We start from the raw sequence: 15,316 nt of genomic DNA on the forward strand, positions 1-15,316 counted from the left end.
TCAGATAAGTGAACAGTGATGAGTGATTGCTGGGTGGTGAGTAGAATCATTATCTCTTATTATAAACTCTAGGCTTCATGGGGCAGGCACATAATCCATAGCGTGGCACAGAGTAGGGGAATATTTGTGAATGAATCAACCTGTGGCTTTGAGACAGAACTGAAACAGCCAAACGTGTGGGATGATTAAGTTTGGCTTTTCTGTTCTAAACGAAGAAGAAACAGCACCACCCTAACCCCTCTTATTCATTCTTTCTAGCTTAGTCTTGACAGTCCTTGAGCTAACATGTGCCTAGAACAGGCTTCTGAACAGCTGTTCATCAGGCAAGGGTTTAACAGTGACCTGTTTATTTATTTTTGAGAGAGAGAGACAGACTGTGAGTTGGGGAGGGGCAGAGAGAGAGGGAGACCCAGAATCCCGAGCAGGCTGCAGGCTCTGAGCCGTCAGCACAGCCTGACCCAGGGCTCAAACTCACAAAGTGTGAGATCATGACCTGAGCCAAAGCCGGACCCTCAATCAACTAAGCCACCCAGGCACCCCAACGGTGACAATTTTAAACAGCACTAAAGTTGGAAGCCACCAACACAGACTTTCAGGGATCATTTTTCCCCTGCTTAAATATCCTTGAATTCAGAGATGAGTCTTGGTGGCTGGATCAGACCTTGCCAAATATCTCCTTCCCCTTTCCCTTTCCTAGAGCTGCTTCTCTGGCTCATCTCACGGTACTGATGGTCTCCCTTGTTAATTCACTGAGTGCCCACCATGCGTAGCGGACTGTGCTACTGCCGCCAACTTCATGCCTCTCGATTGCAGAGCATAGGTTGTTCTGGAACGAATCACTGCTCTGAGACTAGAAAAGTCCTTTCCCTGGCCATTGGCGGGCCGTTTGGGGAATTGCTTGGCTTGTTACTGTTTTCCTTCTTACTGAAGACCTAATAAGGTTTGCTGGCCATGCTGCATTCTGCATTTGTTTTCTCTTGTCCCTTGGAAACGTCTTCTGTCATGCTCTGAGAATGATCATGCTTCATTTCCTCTAGTTTGATAGCCTGGAAGAACACTCATTGGTGAAAAAATGGATTTCTCATCTAGCAGAGAATCACAAAACGTGAGATGTGGGAGGGAGTTTATCTGTCATTTGATAGGCTGAAACTCTTGTCCCTGGAACTGTGGGTTGCCTGAAGGGCCCCTGGTGAAGGAGGGGAGTTGAGCATTCTGGAATGAGCTAGGCTGTAGGTCCCCCAGTGTTATGTCAACCAGGGCAGTCATGTTTTTGTTTTAAACAGTTTGAAAAGAAGAAGGGGCTTGAAAAGCCATTGATCTGGTTGACAATTGGAAACAATTTCTTGTTTGACAATTGGAAAAAGTAAGTCCCAGAGATGAGGGGATTTGCCCAGGGTCATACAGCTGTTGGTAGCAAAGCTAGATTTCCTGGCAGGTATCTTGGCATTGGGTCAGCCTTGCCATGTTTGTTGAAAGTTATCCACAAAGGCTTATGTCCCTGGTCTGCCCCATCGTCACTCTCATCTGGGAGCCCTCTTATCTTGATTTGTTATAGGCCCCTGGTTTTGTGACTTCTCTGGGAGCCTTTTCATTCATTTTGTCAGCAAACATTTGGTGAGCTCCTGGAATGTGCCAGGCATAGTGCCAGTCACTGGGTTGACAGCATTAAACAGGACAGATCCCGGGGCGCCTGGGTGGCGCAGTCGGTTAAGCGTCCGACTTCAGCCAGGTCACGATCTCGCGGTCCGTGAGTTCGAGCCCCGCGTCAGGCTCTGGGCTGATGGCTCGGAGCCTGGAGCCTGTTTCCGATTCTGTGTCTCCCTCTCTCTCTGCCCCTCCCCCGTTCATGCTCTGTCTCTCTCTGTCCCAAAAATAAATAAACGTTGAAGAAAATTTAAAAACAAAACAAAACAAAACAAAAAAAAACAAAAAAAAAAAACAGGACAGATCCCAAATTAGAGTCATGAGGAGGGCTGTGGAGAAGTCCATGATATGATTGAGTCAAATGTCGGGGAGACCTCTACCCCTCTGGGTCTGGAGTGTTTGAGCTGAGACTGAGGATAAGCATGGGGCTGGGAACAGTGCTTTCAACAGATGCTCCCCTGTTTTGTAAACTGCATTATGTTTGGGGTGCCTGGGTGGCTCAGTCAGTTAAGTGTCTGACTTGGGCTCAGGTCAAGATCTCACAGTTTGTGAGTTTGAGCCCTGCAGCAGGCTCTCCACTGACAGCTCGGAGCCTGGAGCCTGCTTCAGGAGCCTGCTGTCTGTCTCTCTCTGCCCCTCCCCTGCTTGTGCGTATGCACATGCGTGGTCTCTCTCTCTCTCTCTCTCTCTCTCTCTCTCTCAAAAACAAATAAACTTTGGGGCGCCTGGGTGGCGCAGTCGATTAAGCTTCCGACTTCCGCCAGGTCACGATCTCGCGGTCCGTGAGTTCGACCCCACGTCGGGCTCTGGGCTGATGGCTCAGAGCCTGGAGCCTGTTTCCGATTCTGTGTCTCCCTCTCTCTCTGCCCCTCCCCCGTTCATGCTCTGTCTCTTTCTGTCCCAAAAATAAATAAACGTTGAAAAAAAAAAAACAAAAAAACAAAAAAAAAACAAATAAACTTTAAAAAACCCTGCATTATATTTGAAAGAGGTGATACATACTTGTGATGAGCACTGGGTGTTATATGTAAGTGATGAATCCCTAAATTCTCTTGAAACCAATACTACACTATATGTTAACTAACTTGAATTTAAATAAAATCTTGGAAGAAAAAAAAAGAGGTGATCTATGCACAGGGTAGAAAATTCCCAAGATAGAAGCTGGTGAGTGATGAAAGGTCAGTCTCTCACACTATCCCTTGGCAATCCAGCTTCTTTTCTGGAGGAAACTACTGTTAACTTTTCTTGTTTACTCTTTCTTTCTTTCTTTCTTTCTTTCTTTCTTTCTTTCTTTCTTTTTATTTTTAATTAAAAAAAATTTTTTTAATGCTTTTATTTATTTTTGAGACAGAGAGAGACAGAGCATGAGCAGGGGAGGGGCAGAGAGAGGGGGAGACAGAATCTGAAGCAGGCTCCAGGCTCTGAGCTGTCAGCACAGAGCCTGACGTGGGTCTTGAACTCACAGACCGTGAGATTATGGCCTGAGCTGAAGTTGGATGCTTAGCCAACTGAGCCACCCAGGCGCCCCTATTTTTAATTTTTTTAACGTTTATTAATTTTTGAGAGACAGAGCATGAGCAGGGGAGGGGCAGAGAGAGGGAGACAGAATCTGAAGCAGGCTCCAGGCTCTGAGCTGTCAGCACAGAACCCGATGCGGGTCTTGAACTCACAAACTGTAAGATCATGACCTGAACCGAAGTTGCATACTTAACCAACTGAGCCACCCAGGTGTCTGCTTGTTGCTTGATTGCTTGCTTGCTTGCTTGCTTCTTTTTTTTAAGTATTCTCTGCCCTCAAAGTAGGGCTCGAGCTCACAACCCCGAGATCAGGAGTCACACCCTCCACCGACCGAGCCAGCCAAGTGCCCTGTTGTGCCATATATTTTTTTTAATGTTTATTTATTTTTGAGAGAGACAGAGACAGAGCGCGAGTGGGGAAGGGGCAGAGAGAGAGAGAGAGAAGGAGAAACAGAATCTGAAACAGGCTCCAGGCTCTGAACTGTTAGCACAGAGCCTGATGCGGGGCTTGAACTTGGGAACAACAAGACCATGACCTAGGCTGAAGTCGGACAGTTAACCAACTGAGCCACCCAGGCACCCAATGTTGTGCCATAATTTTTAAACAAGCACTCTGTGGAAGGACATTTAAGGTGTTTACAATAGTTTGTTGTTACAAAGGATGCTACACGAATAACTACATGATCTACACAGTGTGTGTGTGTGTGTGTGTGTGTGTGTGTGTGTAAATATAAATAAAACAAATTCCTAGAAGCAGACTTGCTGGGTCAAAGGGTCAGCACCTTTGCAATTTTCAGAGCTGTTGCCAAATTGATGTAGAGACTGTAGCAATATAGACCCTCGTTAGCATCATATGAGGGTATCTTTTTTCCCACATCAGCATGAGCATGGCATATTATCAGATTTTTGGGTCTTTACCAGTCCAGTGGCTGATGGATGGTATTTCATTATAGTATCAATTTCTCTTATAAGTAAGCTTAAACCATTGTTCATTTTCTCCAAACACACCGCATCCTTTGCCATTCTGTTTTTAGACACTTTTTATGTATTAAGGCAAATAGGCTTTTGTCTGCAATATGATTAAAATTTGTGTGTGTTTATCATATTTTTGGGTTTTTTAATTATGTTTTTGGCCATGCAGGAAAACTTAATTTTTATATAATTGAACTCCTAGATTTCTTGATTTATTTTTTTTTAATTTTTTTTTTAATGTTTATTTTATTTTTGAGACAGAGAGAGACAGAGCATGAATGGGGGAGGGGCAGAGAGAGAGAGAGACACAGAATCGGAAGCAGGCTCCAGGCTCTGAGCCATCAGCCCAGAGCCTGACGCGGGGCTCGAACTCACGAACCGCGAGATCGTGACCCGGGCTGAAGTCGGACGCTCAACCAACTGAGCCACCCAGGCGCCCCTAGATTTCTTGATTTAATGTCATACTCAGAAAGGCTTTATTTCCTCTAGAGTATACAATTTTCTATTTTTCTTCTTCAGCATTGAGTTTTATTTTGTTGTTTAAAAAAATACAATATTTGTATGATTTATACCAAGTGAAATGCTCAGCTCTTGAGCATATAGTCTGGCCAGTAGTGTGTCAATAGAGAGATCATAGGGGGCCTGGTAGACTCAGTTGGCTGGAGCGTCCGACTTCGGCTCAGGTCATGATCTCACGGTTCGTGAGTTCGAGCCCCGCGTTGGGCTCTGCTGACAGCTCAGAGCCTGGAGCCTGCTTCAAAGTCTGTGTCTCCCTCTCTCTCTGTCCCTGCCCTGCGCGCACGCTCTCTCTCTCTCTCTCTGAAAAGTAAAATAAACGTTAAAAAAAAACCCTAAAAAAATAAAAATAGATCATTTCCATCACCCTTAGAGTTCTTTTTTTTTTTTTAAATGTTTTATTTATTTTTGAGAGAGAGTGCATGAGTGGGAGAGAAGCAGAGAGAGAGGGGGACAGAGGATCCAAAGCAGGCTGTGTGCTGACAGCAACGAGCCCCATGTGGGGCTTGAACTCACGAACCATGAGATCATGACCTGAGCCGAAGTCGACCCTCAACCAACTGATCCACCCAGGCGCCCCACCCTAGAGTTCTTTTGTGCCCCGTTCAAGACAGTCCTTCTCAGATAGAAGCATCCACTGATCTGACTTTTACCACCATAAGTTAGTTTTGCTCTTCTACTTATTCTAGAATTTCATGTAAATGGAATCCCACAACATTTACAATGTTTATACTTGTCAGTGTGCTTTCATTCCCACATTGTCCCCTGTCGGAAGAAATGAGTGAACTAAGAGCGACAAGTGCTGACGTCCCCATTTTTCAAGAGAGGAATTGGATCATAGAGATGAAGTAAACTAACATCAATTCAGTGTTCTTTCCTTTAAAATTGTTACTGTTGGGGCACCTGGCTGGCTTGGTCTCTTCATCTCAGGGTCATGAGTTCAAGCCCCACACCGGCATGAAGCCTACTAAAAAAATACTAATGATTAAAAGAAAAGAAAATAATTACCGTTATTAGCAATTTTGAGACCTTGGAGAAAACTTAAAATATGTTCAATGTTCTTCATGTATTTTTTGTACATTTAAATACGTTTTATTAGCTTAAAACACAAAAAGAGATTCTTTATCTCTTGTTCATAAAACTACAATGGGATATGTGAAGACTCACAAATTTAGAAAGTGTTAAGGACTTTTTTTCCTTAAATCTAACTCTAACTCCAGTGGCTAAACTTCAAAGTCTTTAGCTGGGAATGTTTTTATGAGTTTTTCTTCCATTTTCTTCCTAGGACCTCATTTTCCCACTCTTAGATTGCATTACATCTTTGTCCTAGCCAATGTGTCAGTGTTTCTTACTGAGGACTTTTTTTTTTTAATATTTACTTACTTTTTGGGAGAGTGCAGTGGGGGAGGGGCAGAGAGAGGGGGACAGAGGATCTGAATCTGGCTCTGCTCTGACAGGCTGACAGCAGTGAGCCAGATGTGGAGCTCAAACTCAACGAACCGCGTGATTGGGACCTGAGCAAAAGTCAACCAACAGAGCCACCCAGGTGCCCCCTTACCAAGGACTTCTTTATAATTCTTTTAGAAAACATAAAACTACTCCATTTCAGGCTTTGTTACTCAGTTTCTTTGCTTTAAGCCTGGTGGCAGGGGAAAGCAGGAGTGTGGGTAGGATTTTTTTTTTTTTTTTTAAGTAAAATTACTAGGGACTCGTCCTGGAATTATGGGATCAAAGTCATAACTTTGCAAGTGTGGGAAGGTAGATTTAAGGTGAGCACAGCATCTGTGGCTCCTCAGAGACAGAACCAGTCTTTCCAGGTGTACCCCTCTTTAATTTTGACTTTCCCTTCCCTTGAGGCATTCCTTAGCCTGTAAATGCTGAAAATGAGGGGTATCCCAGCCCAGAATGCTGTCTCCTTAGCAAAAGTGACTCATCACACTGGCCAGAGCAGTTTCCAAACCAAAAATTCCCTCCAATTAATTGTTTTTTAAAGTGCATCCTGCCACTTCCAAAGATGGAATCCAAACCCTACGCTTTTTCTTGCCTGAATTGGCTGCCTGTTTTCAGTTGTGGCTCATGTGTGCTATCAGATCCATCACACAAGGTCTTTAACCCCTTTGGCCTCCATTAGTAGGGACACAGCATATGGTGATAGCTGAGCGGTGCCAGGGTAAGCACCAGCCTTTCCTGGGGCATCTGCAAGTCTCGTCCTTTAGACCAAACTGTAGGGTTTTCTCCATTGCTTCAGAAAGAATGAAAAATCTTTTGCACTGACATCTAAGAGGCAACTGCAGAGAGAGGACACAGGAGATAACCACCCTTAGCAGATCAACCAGGTGTAATTGATCTTCCACAGTGAAAGGAGGTTTCTAAAATCTGTGCTCTGGGTGGCTTTGCAAAAGCGTTTTCACTTCTCCCTACCACCCCTTCCTCCTTCACTTTATTTTCCTATATGTGAAACAACTTCAGAGGGATACAGTTTCTGCATCATCAGTCCCCTTGGGCCCTCTGCAGAGGGATATGCGAAATAGACACTGCAGAGAAAAGAAGCAGCCAGCACCCGGGCTGGGTAGCAGTTTAAGTTGTGAGTAGTTGCTTAGCACCTGTGAAAGGAAGGGTGTCATCAAAGCTCAGCATTATAGGGGTGACAGCAGCTGTAGGGGTCTAATTAGCTGACCCTGTGGCTCTGTTGCTTTTTTTAATCCCCCAAAAGAGAAGCTTCTTACCCTTTCTTCCACCTGAGTGGTTGCATACAACACAGATCTGTCCCCAGGAGGTTGTGTTCTGGGAATTGAGGGGGCCCCCAGATGTTTTGTGCCTGCAGATAAAGGGAAAGCCCCCGACAGCCTCCTCTGTTGGAGAAGGAAGAATTTCTGGGCAGCGCAGACATTAGACATCTAAGGTAGTTTTTGCTGTTTGTTCACTTTGATTTCCTTCTGGATTTAGCAATGGAGGGGTTTATATGTTACTGTGATTCTTTCGGTCTATAATTTTTAGCCCCTTTTGCTTTCATTGATCCCTCTTCTTAGACTAAACTTGGAGAAATGGGGTACTTCTGTTTTGGATCCCACTGCTAGTTGTGTTCATGCTTGTGACTCCTGAAGCCATACAGCCCTTTGTTGTGTTGCAGACATCCCATGATCTTGTTTACCTGCTCATTTTCAACACTCCAAAAGAAACCCCTGTAGGTTGGTGCGATTTCTCTGAGAAAATGGCTTCATGTGTGCTCAAAAGAAAATTATTTTCAGTGTAAGTAAACTCCTGTAGGAAACAAATGCTAAATAGTTACATAACCGAGCTGTCAGAGAGCAAGCTGAGGCTCCTGGGGATGTTCCTTGGCCCCTTTTCGTTTCTTTTAACAACTATCAACTCAGACTCAACACTGGCCATGTGCAGAACCCTGGGCCGGGTGTGAGGAAGGAGGATGGATGGACCCATGGACCGGGCTGACCTGGTGGATCCGTCCATAGCCCTGACTGCTGCTGCCACAGCCTGCAAGCTAGAGTCCCCCTGTGGGTCTGCCATCATCAGACGCCACGGTCTCTTCTGCTTTTTCCTGCACCTCCTACAGGAAAGTGCCACCATCCCTTTTTATCCCCAAAGGAAAGTAGAATTGTCGTTTTCCTCTTTGTACTGTTTTGTCAGTGAAGCCTTTATTCCTTTATTCTGATGGGATCCACAAAGGATGTAAGGCAGCCCTGAGACAGCACATGCTTGTTTTCCTTTGATTAGTGAGACGAGATCTATGGGTGTCTCAGTTGGGGAACGGTCTCATTGCCATCCTGCCATGAATACAAGCTTAGTCTGGAGAATTCAGTTGGGCTGAAGAGGAGCTATGTCAGCTTTGTTTCCAGAGACTTTTGAACTGATCCTGACCTCTCACATCCATCCCACCATTAACCTCCATCTTGCCCCGCATAGTAACGCATTGAAAGAAGATGTTAATGGATTCTGTGTTGTTCTGTTCTAAGTGTACTTATTTTTATTTTTGAGAGAGAAAGAGCATGAGTAGGGGAGGGGCAGAGAGAGAGGGAGAGGGAGAATCCCAAGCAGGCTCCGCACCAGTCAGTGCAGAGGCCCACCACAGGACTCCATCCCACAAACCATGAGATTATGACCTGAACCGAAGTCAAGAGTCAGATGTTTAACTGAGCCAGCCAGGTGCCCTTATGTTTTTATTTGTAATGAATTTATTAAATGTTTTTTTGATTTCAGGTTTTTATTTAAATTCTAATTAGTTAACATGTAGTATGATATTGGTTTCAGGAGTAGGATTTAGTGATTCATCACTTACATATAACACCCAGTGTTCATCACAAGCGCCCTCGATGGGTTCTATGTTTAAGTCTCTTCCATGGAGGCAACAAAAGGGACAATGTGAGTGAATTTTTTCCATTCAAATTCGTATTTTTTTGGTTGTGTGGTTTTCTGTACCATGTGAGATTACAGGTAGGACTGAACAGTTGTACTTGAAGGTCTTATGGTGTTTGGACCAAGTCCTTAGCCCCTGTCAGGGCTCCGTCCTCCCTTTCAGGTAGGGGAAACAATTCCTTCATTGATAGAATACAGCTGCTGAGCTCAGGCAGCCCTGAGATCGTCTCTCAGTTTAGCCATTTACAAGCCATGTTTGGGCAAGTTACTTAACAACCCTGAGCCTCAGTTTCCTCATCTGTAAAATAGGGTTAAAAACCAGTTATCTTATTGGTAGGATTAAATGAGATGATATGTGTAAAACCCTTGTCTGTGATAGGGGCTCTGTAAATGGATGCTTCTAAACGTTAGAACCACCTCAAGAACCTCTGCCATGTATCCAGGGTGCTTGGCCCCTGTGTAGCATCTTTAATCTTCATCTGTTCATCAAGGTGAACTATTGTAGGTACATAGTAGATACTCAGAAAATGTTGAATGAACAAGGGTGCCTTGGTATTTTGTCCTGTTGCCTTAGAACAGCACTTCACACTGTGACAAAAGTCATTGGGAGATGTCCTGACAGATGCTTTGAGGAAACTGGCCAGTTAGATTTGAGGAATGCTGGAGAGTCTACAGTATATAGATAGATTCTAGCCCTCTCTAGAGACGAATAGTACATACCACTATTAGAGAAGCTCGGAAAAGTTGGGGAGAAAAGAAATCTTCCCATCTTTTCAAATTTGGCATCTTCCAAGCTCATTTGACTATATGGGATCACAAGAGTACCTCCATGAGGCTGTGATGAGGCTTTAATGGGTTAATTTGTGTGAAGCACTTAGGACAGTGCTGGGTGGAATCAGCACCACGAAGGGGTGGCTGTAACTAAGTGCTTTTTAATCTGTGGACTCAAGAGTACTTAGCCATTCCCTTATTGATGGGTATTTGAGTTAATTTCCAACAGTGTATTGTTACAGACAGTGCTGCAGTAAAACCCCTGTATCTGTGTGTAGGTATTTCTGTGGGAGAGAGTTCTAGAAGCAGAACTGCTGGCGTGCCTAGGTGGCTCACTCTGTTGAGCGTCTGACTTCTCTACTCAGGTCATGATCTCACACTTCATGAATTTCAGCCCCATGTCGGTCTCTGTGCTGACAGCTCAGAGCCTAAAGCCTGCTTTGGATTCTGTGTCTCCCTCTCTCTCTGTCTCTCTCAAAAAATAAAAAAGTTAAAAAAAAAAAAAAAAAGTAGAACTGCTGGGTCAAAGGATATGCACATTCAGAAATTTGATAGTTCCCTCAGAATGACCTTCCAAAATCTGATCAGCCATTATCTAACAGCCCCTTTTCCCAGGAGAGAGATAAGAAGCTATCTTCCCACACCACATGTGTGCTGGATCCTTCCCTTCTCCTCCTATGCTCCGTAACTGAAAACAGAATGGACACAATGGAAAGTCACCCCTTTTTTTTGTCTTGCAGAGTCTGGCCACAGATAAGGGACCAAAATGACCGACTCAAAATATTTCACCACCACCAAGAAAGGTACTGTTTGTTTCTTTGTGGGGTCTCTTCCTACCCTTTCTGTGCCCCACCCTTCTGCCTTCTCCCTGCTGGGGTGGGGCTTGCGGTAGGGGGTGGAGGCCTAGAAGCAATTGGTGGGGATTACCCAAGCATCTTTAACCTTGTGGATCCAGAAAATTGAAGTATTGATGGTGTAAGAAATTGACCACTTCTTTTAGACCTCAGGAAGGGAAGAGCATTAGCTCCAAGTGTACGGGGGGAACAAAGCCCTCGTTTGTTCCCCATGGTCTAACGTTCAATGTTTTTTGCTGGAGGAAAGAAAGCACACAATCCTATCAGTAACCCCACAGCGATTGTGTGTGTGTGTGTGTGTGTGTGTGTGTGTGTGTGTGTGGTCTTTATCCATGGGCACATGTTTTACGTGAAGTCAGAATTTATATCCTGTTTTTCATTTGACATTATCTTAACCATTTCCCCACAGTTCTAACGACTCAATGTTAAGTCTGCTGAGTTGCTGCACTGAAATTTGCTAAGCTAGTCTTATGTTGTAGGGTATTGTTTCTGCTTTCTGGAAAACAGGTGGTTGTAGTGGCTGACGAATGTGCTTTAACCCTGTAAGCTTCTTTCTGACTGGCCCTTCCTTCCTCCCTCCCTCCTTCCTTCCAAGTGAGATTGACACAGGCCTGCTGACCAGATGAAAAGAGTCTGTTGTCACGACAGCTGAGACAGCTGAGCCGGGACCTGCAGCCTGCCCCTTACCAAGCACTTCAGTTATTGGTCAGCCGGTTTTTACTGAGCCCCTTCCCTGTGCAGTGGAGGCGGCAAACTGGAGTCTCTGACCTGGCTTTGCTTGCAGTTAAGCAGAGAAGACAGTCTATTAAAAATAGTAATCACACTAAAGGGTGGTAGGTGTTATGACAAGGGCAGTACCCGGGGCTGTGGGAGGACCTTGCGTGGAGCTAGCTAGATAAGAAAGTGGAGGGGAGGGTAGCTCTTGCTCTGCCCAAGGAAAGCACATGGGCACAAGTTACCAGAGTGTGATGGAAGGTTGGAGAGGTGTGCAGGGCTGGAGGGGGTGAACCTATTGCTAAGTGTATTGGGGCATCAGTGGTGGGGTTTTTGTGGGTTTTCTTTTGAGGAGAATGTCTGCAGAGGGATGCCCGGGTCCCAATCAGACATCAGTGATGGTTTTAAGCAAGAGGAGGTGCAAGGCAGATTCTAATAAAGTTTTGAAGAGGGTGAAGATTGGGGCGAAGCAGGAAGACCAGTTACTAAAGCTCCCATGAGAGATAATAGTACCTGAGCCAGTGGGGTGGGGGTAGCATTGTGGGTAGAGAGAATTGGGTGCGTGGTATGTGACTGAGGAAGTAGGCTTGGTGACCAATTGGATTTGGGGCCCATTAGAGGAAAGAGAGATTTCAGAAACAGGCAGATCCCAGGTTCATCTCACCAGTCTTCTTAGAACTGGGGTGATGCAGGCCTAGATCCATCAATTGACGGCCAGTTGTATTGAATCTGACCAAACACTTTAAGCAAAGCAGGGGCAGCCCTGCAGCAGGAGCCAGGGTCAGAGTCCTCGTGGTCTGTTGGATCCTGCAGCAGGGAGACGTGGCCCCCTCAGTCTCTTGAGGAGAAGGGCCTGTGTTCCTTCAGTCCTGTAGAATCAAGAGTCTGAACTGCAAGGTTTGCAGATTCCTCCTGGTTCTGTTGAGCAATATCCTCAGTGTGGCCTTGCCCTGGGCTGTGCTGGGCACTGTTCTTCATTAACTTTGTTTGCTGTCTGTCGTCTTAAGTTCTTTCCTGAACACCACATCGTTCAGTCATGATAAAAACCTGCAAGTTTTTTTTTTTCTCACCGTAAATCCATCTAGATCTCTGCTTTATTCCCACCTGGGACACTCCTACAAAAGAGAGATCTAAGCCAAAGGTCACATGGCAAGTTAATAATAAGAACAGTCTCCTTTCATGCAGGGCATTGAGTGCTGGCACTGAGATGAGCATTTTACTTCTGAGTGTTAAATGAGAGACTTCACTGTTCCAGTCAAAGTAGAGAGTGTACAGACAAGGAAGCCGGTTCAGAGAAGCAAAGGGATGTCCTTGGTTGGCCCGAGCATGTGGGCTTTGGAGCTGGCAGACCCGGTTTTGAATCTTGGCCCTATCTGCTACTAGCTGCATATTCTTGGGCAAGTTTCTGAACCTCTCACAGCCTCTAGGTGCTCATCTGCAAAATGGGAAATGCAGAGTTGTCATGAGGATGAAATGAGAAGTGGGGAAAAGTTAGTGTGGCACCTGACTTGAAGAGAGGCTCAGGAAATCCTGGCGGCTGCTGTTGTGAGGGCAGGAGGCCTGTCTCATTCCAAAGTCTGCCCTTGTAACCGTCAGTGGGGTTATCTGGGCCCTGAACAACCCTATTTCCTCATTTGTTTTTTCCAGATCATCAAGTTCTTAAGAACAGTGTATTACGTGCTCGAGCCCTTGTGAGGCAGCTGAATTCCTATTTTCAGAGCTGAACAACCACATGTGGCTCAGGAAGTGAAACCCTGAGTGCGCTGTTTTAACTGGAGGTTCAGGAAAACAGGAAAAGCCAAGTGTGGGAATCAAGCAAATCCTACGCTCTCCCTTCCAATTTTCAGTCCTCAGATTCCATCACACACTGCCTTGGGGGTTTGGGTGAGGGTGGCTGAGGAGCACTTTCCTCTGAACGTGTTTAACCGTCTGGCTGAGCAGGACCTGCCCTCACACTTTGTGTCTGAACCTTTGTAGCTTCCACAGCTGCCTCTGTTCAGTCTAGCACGACCTCCAAGCTTCCCTCTTGATGATTCCTCTCCTAAGAGTTGTCCTTCTCTGCTGCCTGTGTCACTGAGACCAAGGACCTAAACAATCTCATTGTTTTGGGATTGGAAGGTTGGTAATGGCCCCCCGGCAGGGTGGGGTTGGATCATTCATGCGTCCCTCCTTTTTTAGGGGAGATCTTCGAGCTGAAGGCAGAGCTCAACAGTGACAAGAAGGAGAAGAAGAAGGAGGCGGTAAAGAAAGTGATTGCGTCCATGACCGTGGGCAAAGATGTCAGGTGTGTAGGCACAGGCCAGGCGGTAGCCGGAGGGGGGCTTCATAGCTTGGGTCTAATTCAGATCTTGGGTCTAATTCAGATCTCTCCTTGAGGGGATCTTTAGGGACCCGTGTCTCCCCTTGTTACAGCTCCCTTCCTGAACCTCCTTTCCAAACAGAAGGGCTTTGTTTACAGAGGGGTCCCGTGCTCAGATGCTGCTGGGGTCAGGCGGTAGTGGGGTAAGTGAGGTAGGCAAGGTCAAAAAGGCAACAGGCAATGAAGTGGCTGTGATGTGAACCCTGTCAGAAACTCCAGAGGATTGCTGCCCGCTGGAGAAAATGGAACCCAGTGTGGGCAAGTCTACTGGTTTTCTAAAAGGACAGGAAATCTGGATTTTTTATTTTAAATCTCGCTGTTTTCTATCGCTAGATGATGTTAAACAAACACATACACACTGCGGGTAAGCTCTGTCCCAGTAACATGCACCTGCAAGTGGGAATTGTTGAATTTGTCGCTGGTTTGCAGCCTCTACTTTGCATGTGGTTGCCAGAGCAGATCATATGTAGTATTGCTGCCTCTTCTTTGCTCCTGCGTTGTCCTTGCGTGGAATGTCCCTTTCTTCATTTCCATTTACCGGCTTGTTTTTCTAACTCTCAAAAACCTGTTCAAGGTCTCCCTGTTGCCTTCCCTCGTCACCGCAGCCCACCGCCCTGAATGTGCAGCTCTTGCTCTGTGTTTTGTCACTAATTCTGCCCTTTTCTTACACGTACTTGTGTTTCCCTGCCCACCACGTCATAAAGGCCCCAAGGACAGGGACTGGATTTTGCAGCAACTTAATGCAGAGCACTTGATAGTATGCAGAACACCTTCAGATGCGTTTACCTAGCTGTTCCTTATAATTCCTGTATTGTAGGTAATGATGTATTCATGGCCAGGGAAACCACATAAAGAAGGGAGTGTGGTGACTTCCTGGCAGTCACGTGGTTAATGACAGAACTAGGACTCATGCCCAGCCCTTCTGAAATCCAAATCCAGGGCGATTCCACCCATACCCTCTCCTCTGTGCCCTCATAGTACCCAGCTCCACGCCTCAGAGGCCTGGAGCAGCACATCCGGGTCCCGTGTTGGGATTGCACTGCTCCAGACTTCTCCACGGATTGCCCTATCCCATGGCCACCTCAGCAAGGGACCTCCTGACAGGGCCGCAGAAGAAACAGTTCTGCAGGGAGACTTGCTGTAGAGAGAGTGGCAAAGGGATCAGGCATCTGCTGGAAAACTGGGCCTCCTTCCAAGTCAGATCCTTTCAGGACAAAGCCACTCTCCTTTAACTAGAACACCACTGTCACCTCCTCACAGAGGAAGCATCTTTGTTCTTCCATCTCAAGTAGACTTGTGCTTATGTGACATGCCTGTCAACTGTCCCTCTCCTCCACCCCCCTCTTGCTTCCTGGTTCTTCGCCTTCCGAGGTGATGCCTCAATTTCAGCACCAACTGGGTTATTTCCTATGGAGGCCCAGGAAGCTCACTTTGACCTCTTAAGTCTCTGTTACCACATTCTCGTGCATTAAGTTAGAAAACTTGAGAGGGGAGGCTATGATTCCAGAGACAGAAAATAGGCTTCTAACTAAGCATATTTCACATCTCTGGGGTGCTGGGTGGCTCAGTCGGTTAAATGTCCAACTCTTGACTTCGGC

General features: G+C 45.9%; 1 protein-coding gene across 12 annotated transcripts in view; it reads left to right on the forward strand.

The window, feature by feature from the left end:
- The window catches only part of AP1B1 (adaptor related protein complex 1 subunit beta 1), an 85,657-nt gene that overhangs the window by 39,352 nt on the left and 30,989 nt on the right, over positions 1–15,316 (forward strand). For 7 of the 12 annotated variants that reach the window (XM_019814823.3, XM_023241600.2, XM_003994768.6 and 4 more), the window contains 2 exons: positions 10,532–10,594; positions 13,538–13,643. In XM_019814823.3, the coding sequence (XP_019670382.1) occupies positions 10,558–10,594; positions 13,538–13,643 (143 nt within the window). In that variant the 5' untranslated portion in view covers positions 10,532–10,557. The remainder of the gene's footprint in view (positions 1–10,531; positions 10,595–13,537; positions 13,644–15,316) is intronic. The other 5 variants (XM_045042294.1, XM_023241599.2, XM_045042295.1 and 2 more) reach the window with 1 other exon arrangement.

Source organism: Felis catus, chromosome D3, assembly GCF_018350175.1.
Source record: "Felis catus isolate Fca126 chromosome D3, F.catus_Fca126_mat1.0, whole genome shotgun sequence".
NCBI classification, from domain to species: domain Eukaryota; kingdom Metazoa; phylum Chordata; class Mammalia; order Carnivora; family Felidae; genus Felis; species Felis catus.